The 18,322-nt window shown below is 37.1% G+C and overlaps 2 protein-coding genes across 11 annotated transcripts in view; one reads left to right on the top strand and one right to left on the bottom strand.

The window, feature by feature from the left end:
* AIMP1 (aminoacyl tRNA synthetase complex interacting multifunctional protein 1) overlaps positions 1 to 4,820 on the bottom strand; it is a 43,038-nt gene extending 38,218 nt beyond the window's left edge. Inside the window, exon 1 of one of the 3 annotated variants that reach the window (XM_074823231.1) lies at positions 4,733 to 4,820. Coding sequence is in view for 1 of the 3 variants with exons in the window: in XM_074823234.1 (XP_074679335.1) it covers positions 4,733 to 4,734 (2 nt within the window). In the remaining 2 variants the exon portion in view is untranslated. Of the gene's footprint in view, positions 1 to 4,010; positions 4,032 to 4,732 lie in introns of those variants that run through there. The other 2 variants (XM_074823234.1, XM_074823235.1) reach the window with 2 other exon arrangements.
* A 227-nt stretch (positions 4,821 to 5,047) lies between these two features.
* Positions 5,048 to 18,322, top strand: part of TBCK (TBC1 domain containing kinase) — a 112,296-nt gene continuing 99,021 nt past the window's right edge. For 3 of the 8 annotated variants that reach the window (XM_074823227.1, XM_074823219.1, XM_074823226.1), the window contains exons 1-4: positions 5,048 to 5,256; positions 5,560 to 5,687; positions 11,142 to 11,376; positions 13,589 to 13,661. In XM_074823227.1, coding sequence (XP_074679328.1) covers positions 11,184 to 11,376; positions 13,589 to 13,661 — 266 coding nt within the window. In that variant the 5' untranslated portion in view covers positions 5,048 to 5,256; positions 5,560 to 5,687; positions 11,142 to 11,183. Of the gene's footprint in view, positions 5,257 to 5,559; positions 5,688 to 7,641; positions 7,684 to 9,762; positions 9,936 to 11,141; positions 11,377 to 13,588; positions 13,662 to 18,322 lie in introns of those variants that run through there. The other 5 variants (XM_074823221.1, XM_074823222.1, XM_074823220.1 and 2 more) reach the window with 5 other exon arrangements.

Below are 18,322 nucleotides of genomic sequence, written 5' to 3'. Positions count from 1 at the left end.
ACATCTGGAAAACTTTCAAGTAAGAGTAAAGGACTGAACAGGCTACCTATGGACGTTGTGGAATATCCATCACTGAAAGGTTTTAAAAACAGGTTAGGCAAACATCTGCCAGAAGTGATTAAGGTATAATAGATGAGAATGAACTTGAGATCTTTGCTCCTCTTCTGCTAAGGTCTTTTCATTACACCCAGTGTTACAAAACCAGTAATACTTCCCTCTTTTACATCACTGTGTTTTATTTAAGTTTAAAAAACATCTAGTAAAACCTAACCTTCTAATTGTGGTATTTCCATATGTTCCTAGTGTGACTATTTGGGAGAACACCACACATCAAAGATTTACTAACTATGAAAGCAGGATAAATAAACCACCTGTGAGGTAAAACACCAATGTATTAATTTTACACTCACTCTGAAGAAATTGACCTCTAACATCGTAATGCAGACGTATATTTTCTTGTTTTCCAAGAGACAAAAAATTGTGAAAACTTTAACTGATGACTTACTGATCTGTGGTCACCAAGCCTAGTCAGAAAACCATTTTTCAGTTTTTGTTTAAAAGAATTTTTTTAAAAGGAAAGCACTTTCCCAAGCACAAAACCAGATTTTAATATTTATATATAAAAAAAAAATCAGAACAATGAAAGCAGAAGGCTGCTTTGAGAAGTATCCAAATCTTTTTGAAACCATGTTAAATTATGAGTAAGAATGGCTTCCACCACACTGAGGGGAAAAGGCCGGAGACTTCTTTTTTCCTCCCTACTGCTTAATACTAATGTAACCATGGAAATAAAAACTAAGCATCAATTTCCCCCTTACCCCTAGTATGACAGGAAATCTAACAAGGGAAATGTTTCTTGGTGATGGTAATAAGAATCATACAGGTAACTGTTTAGAAGGAGAATAAACAGGGGTTTCCAAAGGTCTCTGCTGGACTGACATCATATAATTCATATCACTACAAGAAACAGGAGATGCTATCCACTTTGCTCACATCTGATGTTCCTAGCAGCTGCCCTCTATGCTGACCTCTGAGTTTTATCTGTGTTGTTCAGCATTTCACATTCCTTAGGTTTTAGGAAACACTGCCTTAGAAGAGACAAAAGTGAATGAATTCATTCACATGGCAGCTGTGACATACAGAAAGCAAATCATAATGAGAAAGTTCAAAAATATTATGATAGATACCAGATTTGTCTTCCTGTACACTTGATCAATCCTTCTTACGACAACTGGTTTACATTATTTTTATTACATAGATACTTCCCCAGTATGCTTATGGACACTTCTAAAGTAGGAGGGATTTGGTGGGTACACAAGAACTCTACTTTTCACTCTTGGTCTAGAGAGGTCTTAGGTAAAACTTATCTCCTGTTTTGCATCTCAGTACATTTTTTTTTTCACCAATCCAAGATCCACTATTCATTCTGATGCCATTATTTGAGTTCTTGTCCTCCAGAATGTACAAGCTACCTCTGCTGCTTCTTAGGGCTTTTTCAGAAATGAACAGAGTTAACATGACACCCATAAAACTATTTATTCTATCTCTACTGGGGTTGTGGGGTGGGGTGTCAGGGTGTGAAGCTGAGAAACTGGTAGTTTTCTAATTTGATTCTACTGCTAATTTGTAAATTTACACAGAGCAGCAACTTTAAAGTGGTCTGTTGTTTCAGAAAGAAGCCACACAAATCACTACAGCTGATTATTACCTTATGTTACCTCTTCCTATCTTATAATACAAACTAGCACAGTTCTGTAGTATAGAACATGCTGTAGAATAAAAGTATAGGAATATTTTGAGGCACATGTACAATATTTCCAGAAACTGTTTTTAAAGCTTCATGCCAACTGAAATGTGTACTGTATCTCAATGTATTACAGACTTATATAAAACCAAAGTTTTTTACTTTCTACTTTAGTCCTACTTTAAGAAACAACACCACTGTTGTCCCCCCCCCCAGCCCTCAAAGTCACAAACAACCAGGTCTCTATGGAGTTTATGGAAGAAAAACAGACAAAAGATTAAGAAATAATTTGGAAAAACTAATCAAATTATTGTGATGATGTGTCACTTACATTAGGAATTCACTGTGTCAAGCACATAGCATGAAATTTCAGTGATAAACATTACAGTTAAATAGATATATTTCAACATTCTCTAAATTAGGACTCTGTTCTTCAAAGAAGTGATTCTACCAAGGATATTAAGCAGGCAACACTTTAGAAAGAACAGGAGCAGGAAAAGGGAGGAATGTCACCAATACACCTTGCATGACAGAGCATTACTCACATGACATTTCGTAGTTACCTTTTCAGGAAAACATAATATTGTGAAACTTTCAGGTCAGTAGAAAGTCAGACTCTAGTAGACTAGAATCCCTTGACTGATTTTCAGAAAAAATTTTAGGAAAATACCATGAATTGATTTAAAGGATTTTGCAGAGCACAAGAACTCCTAGGGGGTTGTTTGCTTCCCCCCATCATGGCATCCAATTAACTTCATTGCTAGTATTCTTGGATAACGTATATAATTGAAATAACAATAATGTATTAAACAGACTTCAGTCATATATATTTAGGAGAAAAGACATTACAGAGAACATCTAAATGAAGAGGATGAAGAAATATCCATGGGTTGTTTGGCTCTCCTTCCATAAAGAGGCCCTAGGTTAGCCTGCCATTGTTAAATTCATACTAAATTAGAGTTATAACGATGTCAAAGCAACTACATCATACCCTTCTGCATTAAACTTTTATTTTTCAGGTTGTTGTCCCACTCACATGCTTCATCATCAGAAGCATCAAGTCTTCAAGTTTCTAGACAACTCAAGAGTCCTATTATTTCCAATCTGATGGATTATCTTCAGATTTGCACAAATGTCTTTTTTTTTAGTAAATATCCTTTTCCATTTGATACCATTCTCTCCAGACTGTCCACTGCTTTCAGTCTGGGGAATGAGAAGTTGTTTCTTTCTCTATCTATATTTAAAGGTGTGAAAGAGACAAATAAACCTATAGCAATATATGGAAATATGCACAAGCTTCATATTTACAACTGGAAAAAGATGTTCCAGAGCCCAAATTTGCTGAAGATAGTTTTAAGAATCATTTTGACTTAAATCACTCTGCCTTCAACATCTTGCACCTTCAGGATTCAGTGCTGCTAAAACACCGAAGCCACTCACCAATATTTTTCTTAAAATTCTTTAAAGTCAAAATTACCATAACAAGAATATATTGTTAATTTGCAAGGGTGTGAAGCCATGTTGATAAGCAAAGATCCTTAAGGCAAGCTAAAAAAACCCAAACCAAACCACAAATCAACCAAGCAAGCAAAAAAACCCCCCAAACCAAAAAACTCCACGTTACCAGCTATTTGATACTATTTGTCAAACTTCTGTTACTCATTTCTAAGGCCTTATCCCTTTTAATAATAGGCAGAATTAAAAATTCAGTTTTAGAACTTTGCTTTTATTTTACAGGTTTGGGGCTTACTTTCCAACAGGTCTGCTAAATAACGTATTATTACTTAAACGTAACTGGAGAATAATGTAGTAAGTTAACGATAAAGGCATACAAAAATGGGATGCTATATTCAATCACTACTGCCTCACCTTACTACAGATTTCATCTAAGTATCCTGAATCGCAAAACTATCTGCGAAATTAAAATAATATCTGAATTAAAGAGCAGGAAATGCAGGATTATTTATTGTGCAGTAGTAATTTCTTCATTTTGCCAGCTGCTAAACCCAGACAAAACCACTTACCTATTACCTAAAGGTCTACAATACTTCAGTACCATTGCTGTGTGCTGGTTCGCTGTGGACTTGTAACGTAATCTAACAAGCAACAAATCATAAGCTCATCCCTCCTGTCCAGTCCATCCATCCCTGTACAGAATATGGGCTGTATGTTAAATCTTGCAAGTATCTCTACTGAGGATGGACCAAATACTTACACTGTTTTTCACTCACTGAAGTCTATGTAAAAGCACAATGAACATACATACCATTTACCAAAACAGAGAAAGCATCTACTTTTCAATTAGTAGTAGTCATTCCTATGCAAAATTCAGTAGATACTCCGTGCCTATACTTTCCAGGCTACTGCAGCATGTTCTTCAACAGCCCACCACTATGCCACTTCCAAACTGTCATTTCAATCGATGGGCTGAATTAAGGAACACAACTGATTTCAGAAGAACCACTTCACATGCCTGCTTCCTCCCCACAAAGTGCGGTATCTGTACTTGGAATGCCACCCTACAGCTACAGCACACATTAAGCCCCATGATAAAATCCTATATACAAAGTAAACAACAACAAACATAACGTCGTTTCCTCTAATTAGAGGCACTCATCCTGTCCCTCCGCTGCAGGGGAATTCCCCTCAGAGGGACGGCAGCGGCCTCTCCACGACCACTACCACAGCACATAACCCGCAGGGAACCCTCGCTCCAGCCGCTCCCCGCCCCGCGCGCCGCCGGCTCGAAACCAACTAACGAGGCCCTACCGGGCTCCCGCCTCCCTTCAGAGAGCTCGGCCCGGCCCAGCCCAGCCCGTGGGGTAGACCCACGGCATCAGACCGCCATAACACAGCCACCCAGCGGCGAGGGGCGACCCAACTGAGCCGCCCACGGGCGCGCTGAAAGCGCGCTGAGAATACAAAGCCGCCCTCCCCCATGCTGGGACTCGGCCGGGCCCCCAAACGCCCCCCCAAAAAAGCACTCACATGAACCGAACCGCCGCCGCTGCCACACACCTTCACTCGCTAAGGGAAAGGACCCTCCACTTTGGACTGCCCACCGAGCGCCTGAGGTTTGTAAGAAGGCACCTACGAAAGTCTCACTACCCGCAGCGAGCATTGTTTTTACGGCCAAGACACTCAACGCGTTTTCCTCAGAGTACTAGTAGAGCGTACACACACGCGAGGAGGGGAGAGGGAAAGAGTGTTATGCTCCTTTTATTTTTCAAAGGCCCAAACAAAAAGAAAGCTCAGGCACCGTGCTAGATGTCTCTACGACAGGGTCCTTCCAGTGCCTCGCGGGGTGGACTGACGTCCTGGAGCGGTGAGGGCGGGCGAAGTTAGTGACGCCACGTTCGGGGGCGGGGCGCGGCGCGCAGCAGGGACGGCGGGGTGGCGGCGCGCGTGCAGGTACCCCCTGGCACCGGCACCAGCCCTGGCCCTCCCCTCCTCTCCCTGCCAGGCCGGGGCCAGGCAGGGGCCAGGCCGGCAGCCCCGCTGGTGGCCGTTAGGTAACGGAGAGGCTGAGGGAGTGGCCGGCCCGGCGGGTGTGGCGGGATCGAGGCGGGGCGGGGGCGTAGGACGAGCGCTCGCGCTCCCGCTCCCCCGCAGCGCCATGAGGTGTGCGGGGCCGGTCGGAAAAACAGCGCCGGGCCGCGCCTTTTTGGCCTCGGTTTTGGACTGCGAGCGCCGGCCCGGGTGTAGTGCCTCAGGACTCAGGGTCTCTGGCTGGCGTGCCTATAGGGCCTTAGAGGTTACCAGTATTTCTAGCAGTCATATAGCAAGCTGGTTAAAACTGGTTTCTCTTTTACTAGGTTTAATTCCTGAGCAGCCGTGTATAATGTATAAATCAAATGGTAGCAAACCCCATCTTTGTGTGCGTAGCGACACTGATGTAGTGGAACAGGCAGTCAGACTGTAACGAAAAGATATTGATAAACAGGTAAAAGAAATAGCAGGTTTATAAAATAGAGAGATGTGACTCCAAAGTGTATCATGATCTATCAAAATTAAGTTATGTTTTCTTCATGCTATCCAAGTGTTGTTTTTTCTCACTAGTTAAATGATCTAGCTGTAGATATGAGACTTGAGATGTCCATGAGCCTCACTGACTCTTACGCCTGGCTTTCAAAGCAGCAACAAAGTCTTAATCAATGTAGTAACATTGTAAATGCTTCAAGCAACACTGGTAACTCTTCTTATGTAAATACCAGTGTAGAATACAGAGGTTTTAATATGCGTATCATAAAATTCTACAAATACTACTGGGATAGAGCATTTTTTAACCTTTGCTGATGGGTCATATTTCATTTGAGCGAAGTGATGCTTTAGTATCCCTACCAGAGTAGGGAAAGGAATTACTATTTAGCATTTTCACAAAGCAACTCTTCAAATATTTGTTAGTTACCTGTGCTGAAAATACCGTGATACTTGCCTGGGTTTTTTTCCCTCAAATTTGTGTATTCATTGAAGACAAAATAATAACATTGGAGCCTTGTCAAAATCTGATTTGCATTTTCTGTTTATTTTGAGTAAGAGTATTATAATGATAATTTTAGTACATTTATTCTATCTGTTGCTGAATTGGTGTAGCTGGAATCTGAAGCAAAGTGTTTCTTTTCTGCATTGAATTTATTAGTCTGAACAGAATAACAATGTTAACATTTTTTTTAAGTATGCCTAATGCGTGTATAATCTGTAATTATCTGCCCACTAATTTTATCAAATTAAGAATTACTACAGTTGCAACAGGAATGTTTTAAGACTTAAGAACAAAAGGAAAGATATTTTGTGAAGAAATTTTGTCTTATTAAATGGTGTACTTTCTTGAAAATACTGTGATTTAATGAAAAATAGTGTCAGGATAGAATATTCAGGCCACCTCCTCTCCTGAAATTGTTCTCAATTGCTTTAAAAATAATTCAATAGCAGTACTGATTATAATTATGCTTTAATTCTGAAAAGCTGCCTTTATTATGCAAGAGACATTTACACCTGGATACTCAGGAGGCATTTAAATAACTAGCCATTTCAAATTACTAACAGATATGAGCAGATGGCTAGTTGTCTTTATTTGTGTATGTGGACACTTTAGAAACCATAGATGTGTTTCACAAGATGGATTCATTCAGGTTGGTCTTGTGCAATATTTGCTTCTGAGAATCGAATTTATATGTTTTTATTTTTTTTAAGGGCAAAGTTCTTAGTGTTCATTGACTCAATTGCTTTAGCATTGCTGCAGTGAAGAAGTTGTAAATGATGGCTAGAAAATGCTAAATTCCGATGAAAAAATTTGTTCTCTGAGAGCAGTAGGTATTCAGGGGAGCAAATAAGTTGCTCAGTAGTTGAGAGGCTAACTTGTGTTTTATTTCTCAGTGTTGGGCATGGAAAAGCTATCAAGTGAAAGACTTATCAAAACAGTGCTAATCTGAATATTAAATAGGAATTTGTAAAGGTCCTCTGTTTGTGGAGGGTTTTGCTGAGAATGTTGTTGGTGGTTTTGTGCACTGTAAACGTTTCTAAGGGAGATTTGGATGGAGGTAGTGGACTAGGGAGGGTCATTCAGAGGTGGGATGCAAAACAGGCCACTTCTGGACTTCTAATCTTTATGCCAGACCTATTTTGCAGATGTGACTGTCTCTCATACACATAATAAACAGTGCTTTGGAAACAACGACTCAGTAATTTTAGATGACACTAATAAGACAAGTCTTTGCTTCCTCTTCCATCCTCACTGTTTTGGATTATCAAAATTGAATTTCCAGAATTCAGTTCCAAAATTGAGTTTGCCTTAACTGTTTTTGGTGTCAGTTTAAAATAACAAATCTTTCTTTTTTTCTTCCTCTTTTTATTTCAAAGTAATGGGTAAGTTCTGTAGGATATAATTCATTCCTCCAAATCATAAAACTAATGTGATATGTGTCTCATATATAGAAAAGGTGAGTCTGAGGTGAAAAATTTTGTGCCTTAAACATGAGGAGACTGTGTAGTACTCTCTATAATTGTGGCAGAGACTTTGATGTGAATTTAAAAAAAAAAAACAAACAACAAAAAAAAACCAACCCCCCTACAATTTAAAAATAGATAAGATCTGGTTTTAGATCAATTTTTAAAATATGTATAACACTTCTGTTTGAATTAAAAAATGTCAGTAAGCTACTAGAAAAATTACTAGACTGAAATAATTTATTTAAAAAAACCCACCCAACTTAAGTTGTAATGTGTGTTGGAAGGTTAAGTTTTTAGTTTTGGGGTTACTTGGTTTATTTTTCAAGTCAGTGCCTGGAATTTATGGAAGTTGAGAGTTAAGGACAGAGATCAGAGTTTAATTGTGAAGGTAGCTATTTGACAGAACTAACTCTCTTCCATCCTCAGAGAGAATTTTTTTCATTGCTTTAGTGGAGTCTACAGAATTAACTCTGTAATGGGAGAACTTGTTTTAATGCATACTTTTAAAATTCATTGTTGATTCCTTCAGGTGGCTGACAGGAAAGATTGTTTGCTTACCTCATGTCTTCCTTTTTGTCTGTGTGCTTCCTAAGCAAAGGAAGTGAGTGATAAATGTGCAGTTGTGTAGTTGAAAGCATTGCAGGTGGTCTAATTCATCTTTGTAGGCCAAGTGATCTAGAGTATAAGAAAAGTTTAATCTCTTAAAATGGTAATTGAACTGATGATATTTAACAATTCTTTTTATTAAAATTCATTTTTAAATGTCAGCTGAATGCAGATACAATGTATTAGAGAAGTATTATCTAGCAGATTATTTTTCTACAGTAAAAATGAAAACATTTCTTACCTAAGTTAAATATGTAGCGTACAATATATTTACTTATCAGAGACATAATGCAGCTCGCTGTTTGGCGTAATTTTATTCTCCCTCTCCTCAACTCTGTTCATGTTAACTTTTTTTTATTTTAGAGCAATTATTAGAGGACTATTGTGCCAAGCAAAATTATAATTCATTCTTTAAATCAAGACTTTTTTTCTTCATGGTTAAGATATATTTTCTTTCTGAAGCCAGGTAGTTCATTTGGCAGCCATGATGTTTTTACAGGGATGTGTCTTATAAATACACAGTTAAAGCTTTCCAACTGGAACTTGCTGCATGCCAATAAATCTTTGTGCTTACACTCAGTCCAATTTATGTCTTTCCAATGGAATATTCTCACTCTAAATTGCATTATTGGCATCCTAAAATAAATCACTTCTGAAAAATACTAAATATTCATGAGATATGAAAGCATTGTATCTTTACAAATAAGACTTTTAATATAAAAGTACTACTATAAAAACTCCAATGCTTGATGCTGTTTCAGATTTATTTTCTTCCTTTTTTAAGATTCCTTAACGCTATGCATTCATATTTAATATGATGATGTATATTAGAATTTAGATTTACATACCTCATGTCTGTGTGTATTCAGGAAAAAAACCCCCACAAATGAGAGCAGTCTTATATTTGCTTTATATCTTAAAGTGGACTGTATGAGTTAAAACAGAAGGTACGTTCCATAATTTCCATTTGTATAGACTTAGTAAATATGTTTACTAAGGATCTCTTAGTAATATGTATATAAGGATCTCTGCACAACCTGTTGTGGGATCACTCTCAGTTAATCAAAAAAGAAACTTGGTAGGATTTTACTGAGAATTTTGTGCTGGGAACAAGGTTATTCTCTTAGAGAAGCAATAATTTTGAGATGCTGAAGTATTAAATGCTCTGCTTCTCCTGTGTGACTCTCTTGTGAGAGAATAGCTTTTCCTGAAACCAGCGGGTCGATGTCGGCTGAAAAAGTAATAAAAAAGTAGCACTTAGCTTTATTAGTGCTCTGCATAATCTTGTTCTACTTGGATTTTGTTTCATGAAGCCCCTAAAATGATAAAAAATTATCACATCAAGTTTGAAAGAATTACGTTGGTTTTATACTTTAAGCTTTCTGTATTATTTCTCTTACGGGCTTCAAATCCTGAAGGCTCTTCGTCTTCTTTTTCTGGAGCCACTGCATATCTGTTTCTACTCTTTAGAGCGTATAATTACTATTCTGTAGCTCACGAGAGTTGGATGTGGTTTCCACATCAGTGGACTATTTCTCTCCATTGTATACACAGATGCCTCCAGACTCTGTGCCATAACATCTCTGGAGTTGAAGTGAGCTGGATGGTACTCTTCTGCACAGGCTTGTCCATGAAGGTCTTTTTTGTTCTATGGCCTGTAGTCCCATGTTATTTGGAAGTGCCATCTACTTCACCATCACAACTTCCAGACCAAAGCCCATTTAAGAGCATATAAGCTTGGCCTTTTTATCTGTGTTTGTATATGTGTCTGTTTGTATACGTGTCATTATACACAAGTATGTATGTGCTACGGAAGCTAATGTGTGCAGAGGGATAACAGTGCGTAATAACAGCTTGTGGTGTCTCGAGCCACCATCTGGGCAATCCAGAAATGAGCTGAGCAGAGGCTCAATTCAGCTTTTGGATTTTGGTACTTGTCGCCTCAGGTTAAATTCTTAGTTTGCTAGCAAAAAGAGGTCAGATGGTTTTATCTGAGGCCTAGCTGACTGTAAAGTGTCTGTCACTTGTGCATGGTTTAGGTTTTCCTATTCTTGAATGGCATAATGGTTGGTTATGACAAAGTACAGAGAAAATGTTTAGCTCACACTGATTTGTGATGCATAGTTCAGAGGAGAGAGTTTGTTCCTGTTGGAGGGAAAAATGGTCATGGAACTAAGTGCTCCTGGAACTAAATTGCAAGCTAACTTATTTCACTTGACTGTCTCACAGAAATATTTAAGGAAAAATTAAGGAAGATTACTTCCCTAATTTGTTATTGAGTTAGTGTGTGAGCTAGCAGTTTACCGATGGGTAAGGAAAGAAATGGCAATAGGACAGAAGAGTGTGACTTCATAGCTTTAACTATTAGGAATGCTATAGTATATAGATACTGGATCATCACTAAAGCTGTGGTAATCTGTATTTGTGGCCTGATGATGGTATTTTGGAAGGTGCTTCTTCTGTTTGGTGCCTTTACTGGTTTTTGAATAAATAACATACTATATTGCAGTATATCTGCAATATAGTATTCAGATGATATACGATCATCTGAAGATTGTATTAAAGCATTTATCTGCTCTTAAAATAATTTTATTTGATTCTTAAAACTGTGTTTAAAACTATCACTATATTTTCATCTTTAAATGTGGCGTTTATGATGCAGCAGCACTGTATTATTATTATTATTATTATGATCATTGTGTTCGTTATGCTAAAATGTCCCATTCCTCCATAACAGAGAAAAAAAACCTTTTTAATTGCATTATTTAATAAACTAGTAAACTGAGTCACAAGAATCTGTATCTTTTGCAGATAAATTTTTACTCTGTGTTTTCTTTTTAAGGAACACAAATTGCTCTGAAGGGCATAAGATTGTGTGAAAAAGATGTTTCCTTTAAAAGACACTGAGATGGGTGCCTCCACCTTCTTTGCCTCAGCTCTGCCACATGATGTTTGTGGAAGTAATGGCCTTCCTTTGACACCTAACTCCATCAAAATTTTGGGGAGATTTCAAATCCTTAAAACAATCACCCATCCCAGGCTTTGCCAGTATGTTGACATTACCAGAGGTAAACATGGTGAGTATCTGTTTAACAAGGAAATTTTATGTGTGGTTACAGTTATATTTTTGTGACAAGATATCTAAAGATGTCTGAGCAGAATATTGCCTAGCACCAGGAAGTGGCTGGTTTTCAGTCTCAAAATGACTGTATTCCTTTGCTGTGACTGGCAATACTGGTGCTTTTGTTTCTCCTCTACAGAGTTGAGACAGATGTTAGTTGTCTGTCCTCTTTTGTTATATGCTATGCTAACTGATAAAAGCTAAGAACTTTCTTCTTTTTATACCTCACTGTAAAATTCTTGTACTCAGTTGCTGTGCCGTGTCTTTCTGTGGGATGCTGAAATACGTGTATTTTTGATGCTGAGCTCCTACACCCATGTTCTAATGTGGTGAACATTTTCATGTGATGGTTAGGTTTCTTGTACTTGATTTGCAGCTGTTCTTGTTCTCTCAGTCATCTCATGTCTTGGCTGCAAGCTTCCCTTATTTTATTTTTTTTATTCTAGCTCTTTAAGATCTCTCCCACTACAGTTACTTTATTCTAGTACAGATTTATTTTTTTTTAGTGACTGTATTACATGTATTGTTAGCTCAAATAAGGCTTCTGTTGTGTTTTTTCTGCTCCAAATGATCTTATTCAGTTGCAGGCTCATCAGGAGTACAGCACTTAATTTCCACAAAAAGACTGCAACACCTGTGACAATTTAAGTGGTTGCCACCTTTAACTTTTAAATCAACAATGTTCCCATATAAAAGTACATTGTATGTATTTGTTTGATTAGCTACAGGGTCTCATAAAATAGAGAAAGTAATTTTTTCCCCTTTAGAATGCAGTATGATAGGATGCTTCAGATTTTTAGAAAATGAGAATTCTGCAAACTCCAAACACTGAAGCATTCTGTGGGATAGGGGATACTTTGTGTGTTTTCATTTGTTCTCAAATTTTTAAATTTTTCATTTTCTGCAGTCAGGAGATCTAGAAAGTTTATTCATTTTCATCTTCTTGAAATAGAAACTGGGATTTTCTTACAATACTGTTTAGGATGAAAGGTTAAGAAACAGTAGCTGACATAACATTTAGTAAATAAAAGTTATGGTTAAATGCGAAAACATGGCCTTCTTGACAATAAAGAGTCAATGACACAAAGGTTTATGAGTGTGTATAAATATGAAGGAGAAAATATATTTTGATAATTGAAGTAATTTGAAGGACAGCAAATAAAATGTCTAACCATGAAGTCAGGAGACTGTTATATTCCTAGTGGTTAGAATAGCAGTTAATCACTTTCAAATAATACAGCAAATTTGGTGGCAAATTTTATTCTGATACTGACAGAATTTTTCACTTGTCAATCCTATGCATAGTGATTTCATGTTATTTTTTTGAAAATTTCAGTTTCTGCTCTTACAGAGAAATATGAAAGCAGACTAAGAAAACTGTAAAAAAAAAAAAAATTACATGTGTGCATTCCCTCCAAGAAGATCCTCAAAAAGGGACTGTAAAAGAAATAAATAGGAAAACATTTAAACTGATTTTTTTGGTAAAATTTAACTACTTTTAAATCTTTGCTAGCATTATAGAAGGCAATCCCAGAATTTTTTCTTTCAAAGAAAGCTCAAGTGGTTCTTTGATTTCAAAAAGGAGATACATAGAGTTAGGTAACAAGATTCTAGCTTTAAGCTTTGGAACACATGGGACCCCTGCAAGTCCTGTAGCTACTTGTTGGGCAAGAGGTACTAGAGCTAGTAATGTGCTAGTTGGCCCATCAGGACTAAAACTCCTGTGCTCACCCTGAGTCCCTTTTCTCAAAGCTGGTGTTACTGTGAGTCTCTCATCAACGCAGCTACAGATTCCTGCAAATTTGTAGATGCTTGTCACTGAGACCTCAATTCTTAAGTCAAATCTGACTGACACTTGCTGAGGGATTCAACATTTATTAGGAGATGGATGGATGGATGGATGGATGGATGGATGGATGGATGGATGGATGGATGGATTGACAGTGCTTTGCATGAGGAAACTGGAAGGATAATCTGCTGTATCTCATAAATGAAAATGGTGGTGATATCCAGAAGTTACACATCTTTAACACTTAATTATGTGTAATTGTCCATACAGTGTATGCCAGAATATTTTAACATTTGCCAAATAGCTAGTCTGAGAAGTTTGTACTCCCATTGTCTCATTTGGATTCTAGTCCTCTTATACTTTTTTTTTTTTCAATTAGAGAGACTGGTTGTGGCAGCTGAACACTGTGAAAAGAGTCTGGAAGATTTGCTACGAGAAAGCAAGCCAGTCAGGTAAGGTGTCAAGCTGAACACAAATCTATTCACCATAATTTCATATATCGCCTGTAGCAAAGTCCCAGACCTTTTTTAACTTTTACTGGTTTATATAAATTTTACTCTGTCAAAGTTTAACCTGAAGACATTGTTTATCAGATGAAACATATGCCTGAAAGAGGGAGTACTTATTTCCATACAATTCTAAAAGCTAGAATACTTACAGGGCACTTCCTTACAACTGAAATACTTTGTAACTCGTAAATCTTGTCTGTCTGGTACTAGTAGTTGGGGGTTTTCTTTTTAAAAATAAAATCAGTCCTATGACAGGATAAGTATCTTACTAAGAATTAATTTGAAGATTGTATGCCTGCCAGATGAAATACAACTTTCACTAGAAAAAACAGAATTTGATGTGTATTTTTCATATGCAGAAATGTATTAATTTATTAACTAGAAAGTGGACAGGATGTCAAATACATATGCCAGGGTGCTAATAAGTGATTTGAATTTTGGTTAATACAGTCGCTTCAGCAAGGCTTTGGTCAAAACCAAGTCCAAAGACTGGATGTCAAGAATATTTGCTTTCATACTACGATATATAAAATAGTTGAGCTATATCTTTAAAGAAGCAAACAGACAAACAAAATCCCCATCAGACTTGTTGCTAAAAGTGTTAACTGTATTTTTCATCTATCACTATTACTTTTGGAGCAAAGAAGTGGGCCCTTGTCCTAATTAATATGTAACACAGAAAATATGAAAGGTGGAAGAAGAGAAACATTATTTCCATTTGGGATAGGAAGGCATTGTAGGCTAACTGATTATTTTCAGACCACAGAAATATGTAAATATAAAACGTGTCTAAAGAAATTCAAAGTCTCTTCATTCTAGTTTCTGAAAAGTTTATAGCAAGCATTAGGTTTCATCTCATGTAAGCATAGAGAAGATGATTACTCAGTAAAATAATCAACAAATTTTTATGTGTCTTCCCAGTTAACATTAGGCATCTCAGATGTGTTTGATAAAGTACTATCCAGACAGCCTGCCAGTGACTCATCCCAAATTAGATTTGTATACAGGTAGTAATACTGGATTTGTAGCCTTTCGAGCTTTGCAACCCCTAAATAGTATGTTAACAATGTTGTCTGGCAGAGATAAAGGTTCCTGTTGTGTAAAGTTCCAGAAATAGTTAAAGCATTAGAAGCTCCTTTCTTTCCTTTTTCATTCAGTTGTCACACTGTTCTTTGGAGGTGTATATCTTGGTGTCAGATGAGAAGCAGCCCAGACTGTCTGCTGCCTCTTGACTGTTTTTGTAGCTATTTTAATTTGCTTTGAATTTCTTGATACAGTATACTTATGTAGATTCTCTGACAACTTTTGTTGCAATTTAATCCTGCAGCCTTAAAACTTGCAAGGGGCAAGATGTCCTTTCTTGAGGGGGAAAAAAAAAATTATTTCTCTATCATAATTTTATGAACAAACTTTCTCAAAAAACAGTTATGGTCTGTATGCACATCCTTTATGTCCATCTATACTAGCATGTGTTTTGCAGCATCCAGAAGGATTTTTGATAGTTTTCTAAGGTATGGAACTTTGTTTTTTTGATATAGTGAGAGAAGTTACTTAGCTTGTGACAGTAACCTCAGCTAGTTAGGCCGTGGCTCTGTTAAGGGTAAATGCATAAAGCCTGGCTTTATTTTTTCCTCTTGGCTTGAGAGAGTTTTTACTGAAATAAGTTACTCTACTATCTGATCTTTCTTTTAATGAGCCAATTGGGATTTCTTCAGGAAGTTGTAACACCTGAGGTATAGGGCTATATATGTATGTTCATAGCTTTATGAGACATTAGTGGTTCATCTACTGTAAATTACAGCTTTTGCAGTAGTAACTAAAATAAATTATGTTGACTTCAAATGAAGTTTCTTGCAAGAGTGACATTTTCCCTCTACTTCTACTTTTTTAATGAAAACTGACATTTTTGGTTCTTATGTGAGACCCGTAAACGTCCAGAAGTAACTTGGATGGACCAATTCCCAGTTATTGGTTATGTGATCTGTCTATATCAATTACCTTTGGAGGGAAGTATTTGGCTTTTTCCATTTATTCTGGTTGCATAGCTGGTTACACATCCGGAGTTGATGTGTATGCTATTGTAATTAATTTTATAAACTGTTTATGGAATGTGAGAAGCTGCTCTTCTGTTTTCTAGATTAATTTTCCTTACGCTTGCCAGTAACCTAAGTCCTTTGCACCTGTACCACAAGCCGATGTAAAATCAGCAGGAAATCTTCTATTTTGTTAGTGCTGAAATTCAAGACATTACATTATGGACTGTCTATCTTTCCATACATACTGGCAAACAGGCCATACAGCTGTTTGGTAGTTATTCGCAGTTAATCTTTCCTGAAGTCATGCATCACGTGTAGCATACATTCCTTATTATATTAATTATATCCAAAAAAAGAAATGCAGTGGAGTTCTTTGTTCAATTAACCTCAGAGTTTCACCATGTTTTCTAATTCTAATGAATCAGTTGCACATAGGGGCCGAATACTGGGTATTAGAGCTCTAACCATTTACCTTGCTGTCACAGTGCAGTAAGTCATTTTACTGAGCAAACCACCAAAAATTTTGTGGAACTTGGATTTGTGATATATTCAAGAATTTATTTATTACCTAACGATACTGTAACAACAGTCTCCAGGAATTACAAAGATGGTTTGCCATTGTCCTCAAAGTTTACATGCTCAACTTTACTTTCAAAGGGTATTTATTGCAAGTAAGTGTTTGGTAATTTATAGCCAGATTATTTTCTTTAGAGTGATGCATATTTGGGATCCTAGAAGGAGCATTTGCTGCTGTTATCAGGTAAATTTCAAGGACTCTCAAATGGATGAAATGAGTTGGCACTTTGCAGTTCTTACCGTAGGGAACCAGAGGCAGAAAGGAATTTAGTTTAGTGTTTTCTGTATTTTATTCAGGTGATAGCCATGTGTACATCATAACTACAATCAATGCTTCTAAAAGTAACACTAATTCCAACTTTCTTTACTGTGCTTCCACAGGGCATCACAATAACAGCAGGGGAGCTCTTTTGGAGCTGTGTGCCACAGGGAACTCAAGCTGCAACCATGGAGAAGAGTTTTAGGATAGGATAGGGTAGGATAAGAATTTTGGGCATTGATGTCCCGTTTTTTACCAGACCAGTCTCCATTGTCCTCTGTGTGAGAGACTGTAGTCTGGGTCATTGTCTCCTGATTTGTTTATTCCCTGTTTATTGTCCTGTTTGTTGTTACTCTGAGAGAAAGTATGCACTGAATTTTAGTTTGTAACAGTCACATTAGTGCAAACACAGCTCTCTGAAGTATGTTTAGGAGTCAGTTAAATTTTTAAACAGCTAGAAATTTATGTATATAGTCAAGCAAAAATAGTAAATACCTGATTTAAGCTCATAATAGTTTACTGCTGTTCCGAGATTTGAAAATGTGTCTCAGTCTGGCTGGCTTCCTTTGTGTCTGTCTTCTTGCACATGCAAGGATTTTTTCTTGTGAATGAATTGAAAATAAGTCACAAAAAATTATGGTGGGTAGAAGTTTTGTACTTCAGCAGTCTCACTAAGGGTAGTTTTCATGTTTGTGGCAGTCAAAATTTTACTAAATTTTCAAAGTTTGCCAGTTATTTTAGCACTGTTTGTACCACAGACTAGAATGTAAGATGTGCATTTACTTTTAAGGTTCTCCATCTTTTAAACACATTTATAAGTACTCCTTTGGGATACCTTTTCCAGACAGCGTTAAAGGAGTTATTTTCTCTGCTCCTGTGCTGTTATAATAGGCGTTGTGAGCTTTTCCTTTTGTCACACTTGAAGTGCGTTTCTTCAAAGGAGTTGGTCTGCACTTGTATTCATAATAATAAAAATGCCAGCAAATACTAACTTTCAGCAGACTTTTGGCACCTACAATAGTGTTTCTGGACTGGTCTTCAATTTGTGGCTTGAGCAGTCTAAGCCTATTAATTTCTTCAATAAAATATAGTTGTCATATGTTTTGAAAGTCATGGTTTTGAAGAATTACTAGTGAACCATCAGAGATACAAGGTATAGTTTGTTATACACAGAACATCTGATGGGAAGCAGACTGTGTCTGCAGCTGTTTACTAGTTTGGAGAAAACATGATCTGACTGATTCGGATGAGTACATTTTATTTGGCTGTATTAAACAGTTGTCTGCTCATTGATTGGATTAGATTTCTTTATGCTAGCCTTGCTGTTAGTGTGCTTTTGGCAAACTTGAAGTGAAACTACGTTACGGAAGAGATTATTAGACAGGGGGGAAAAAGCAATTTCTGAGTAGCCAGGGTTTCTTCAAAAATATTGTAAGACAGGTGCAAGTCATCAAAAGGCTGAAGGTTTTACATGGTTTGACTTGAAGAGCTGCATATGAGCAGAACTTCAAGGGCTGAGTGTATTCTGCTTTGAATCAAGTCTGTGTTGGAATTTCACATGAGAAGTCCATATGTCATAATGAGGCTGCATTTAGCAAGAATAAATGATGAAGTAGTAAAATGAAGTAGCATTAATAAACAAACTTAAAATTATTTTTTTCCTAAGCATGTGTGAGAGTCTGTAGTTTGGACATTTAGTGTCTGTAGAGTTTTCCTTTAGTTTCTAGCCAATG

This window comes from Strix aluco, chromosome 4, assembly GCF_031877795.1.
Source record: "Strix aluco isolate bStrAlu1 chromosome 4, bStrAlu1.hap1, whole genome shotgun sequence".
Classification (NCBI taxonomy): Eukaryota; Metazoa; Chordata; class Aves; order Strigiformes; family Strigidae; genus Strix; species Strix aluco.
The sequence above is the reverse complement of the archived record's forward strand: the minus strand, read 5'-3'. Positions and strand labels throughout refer to the sequence as shown.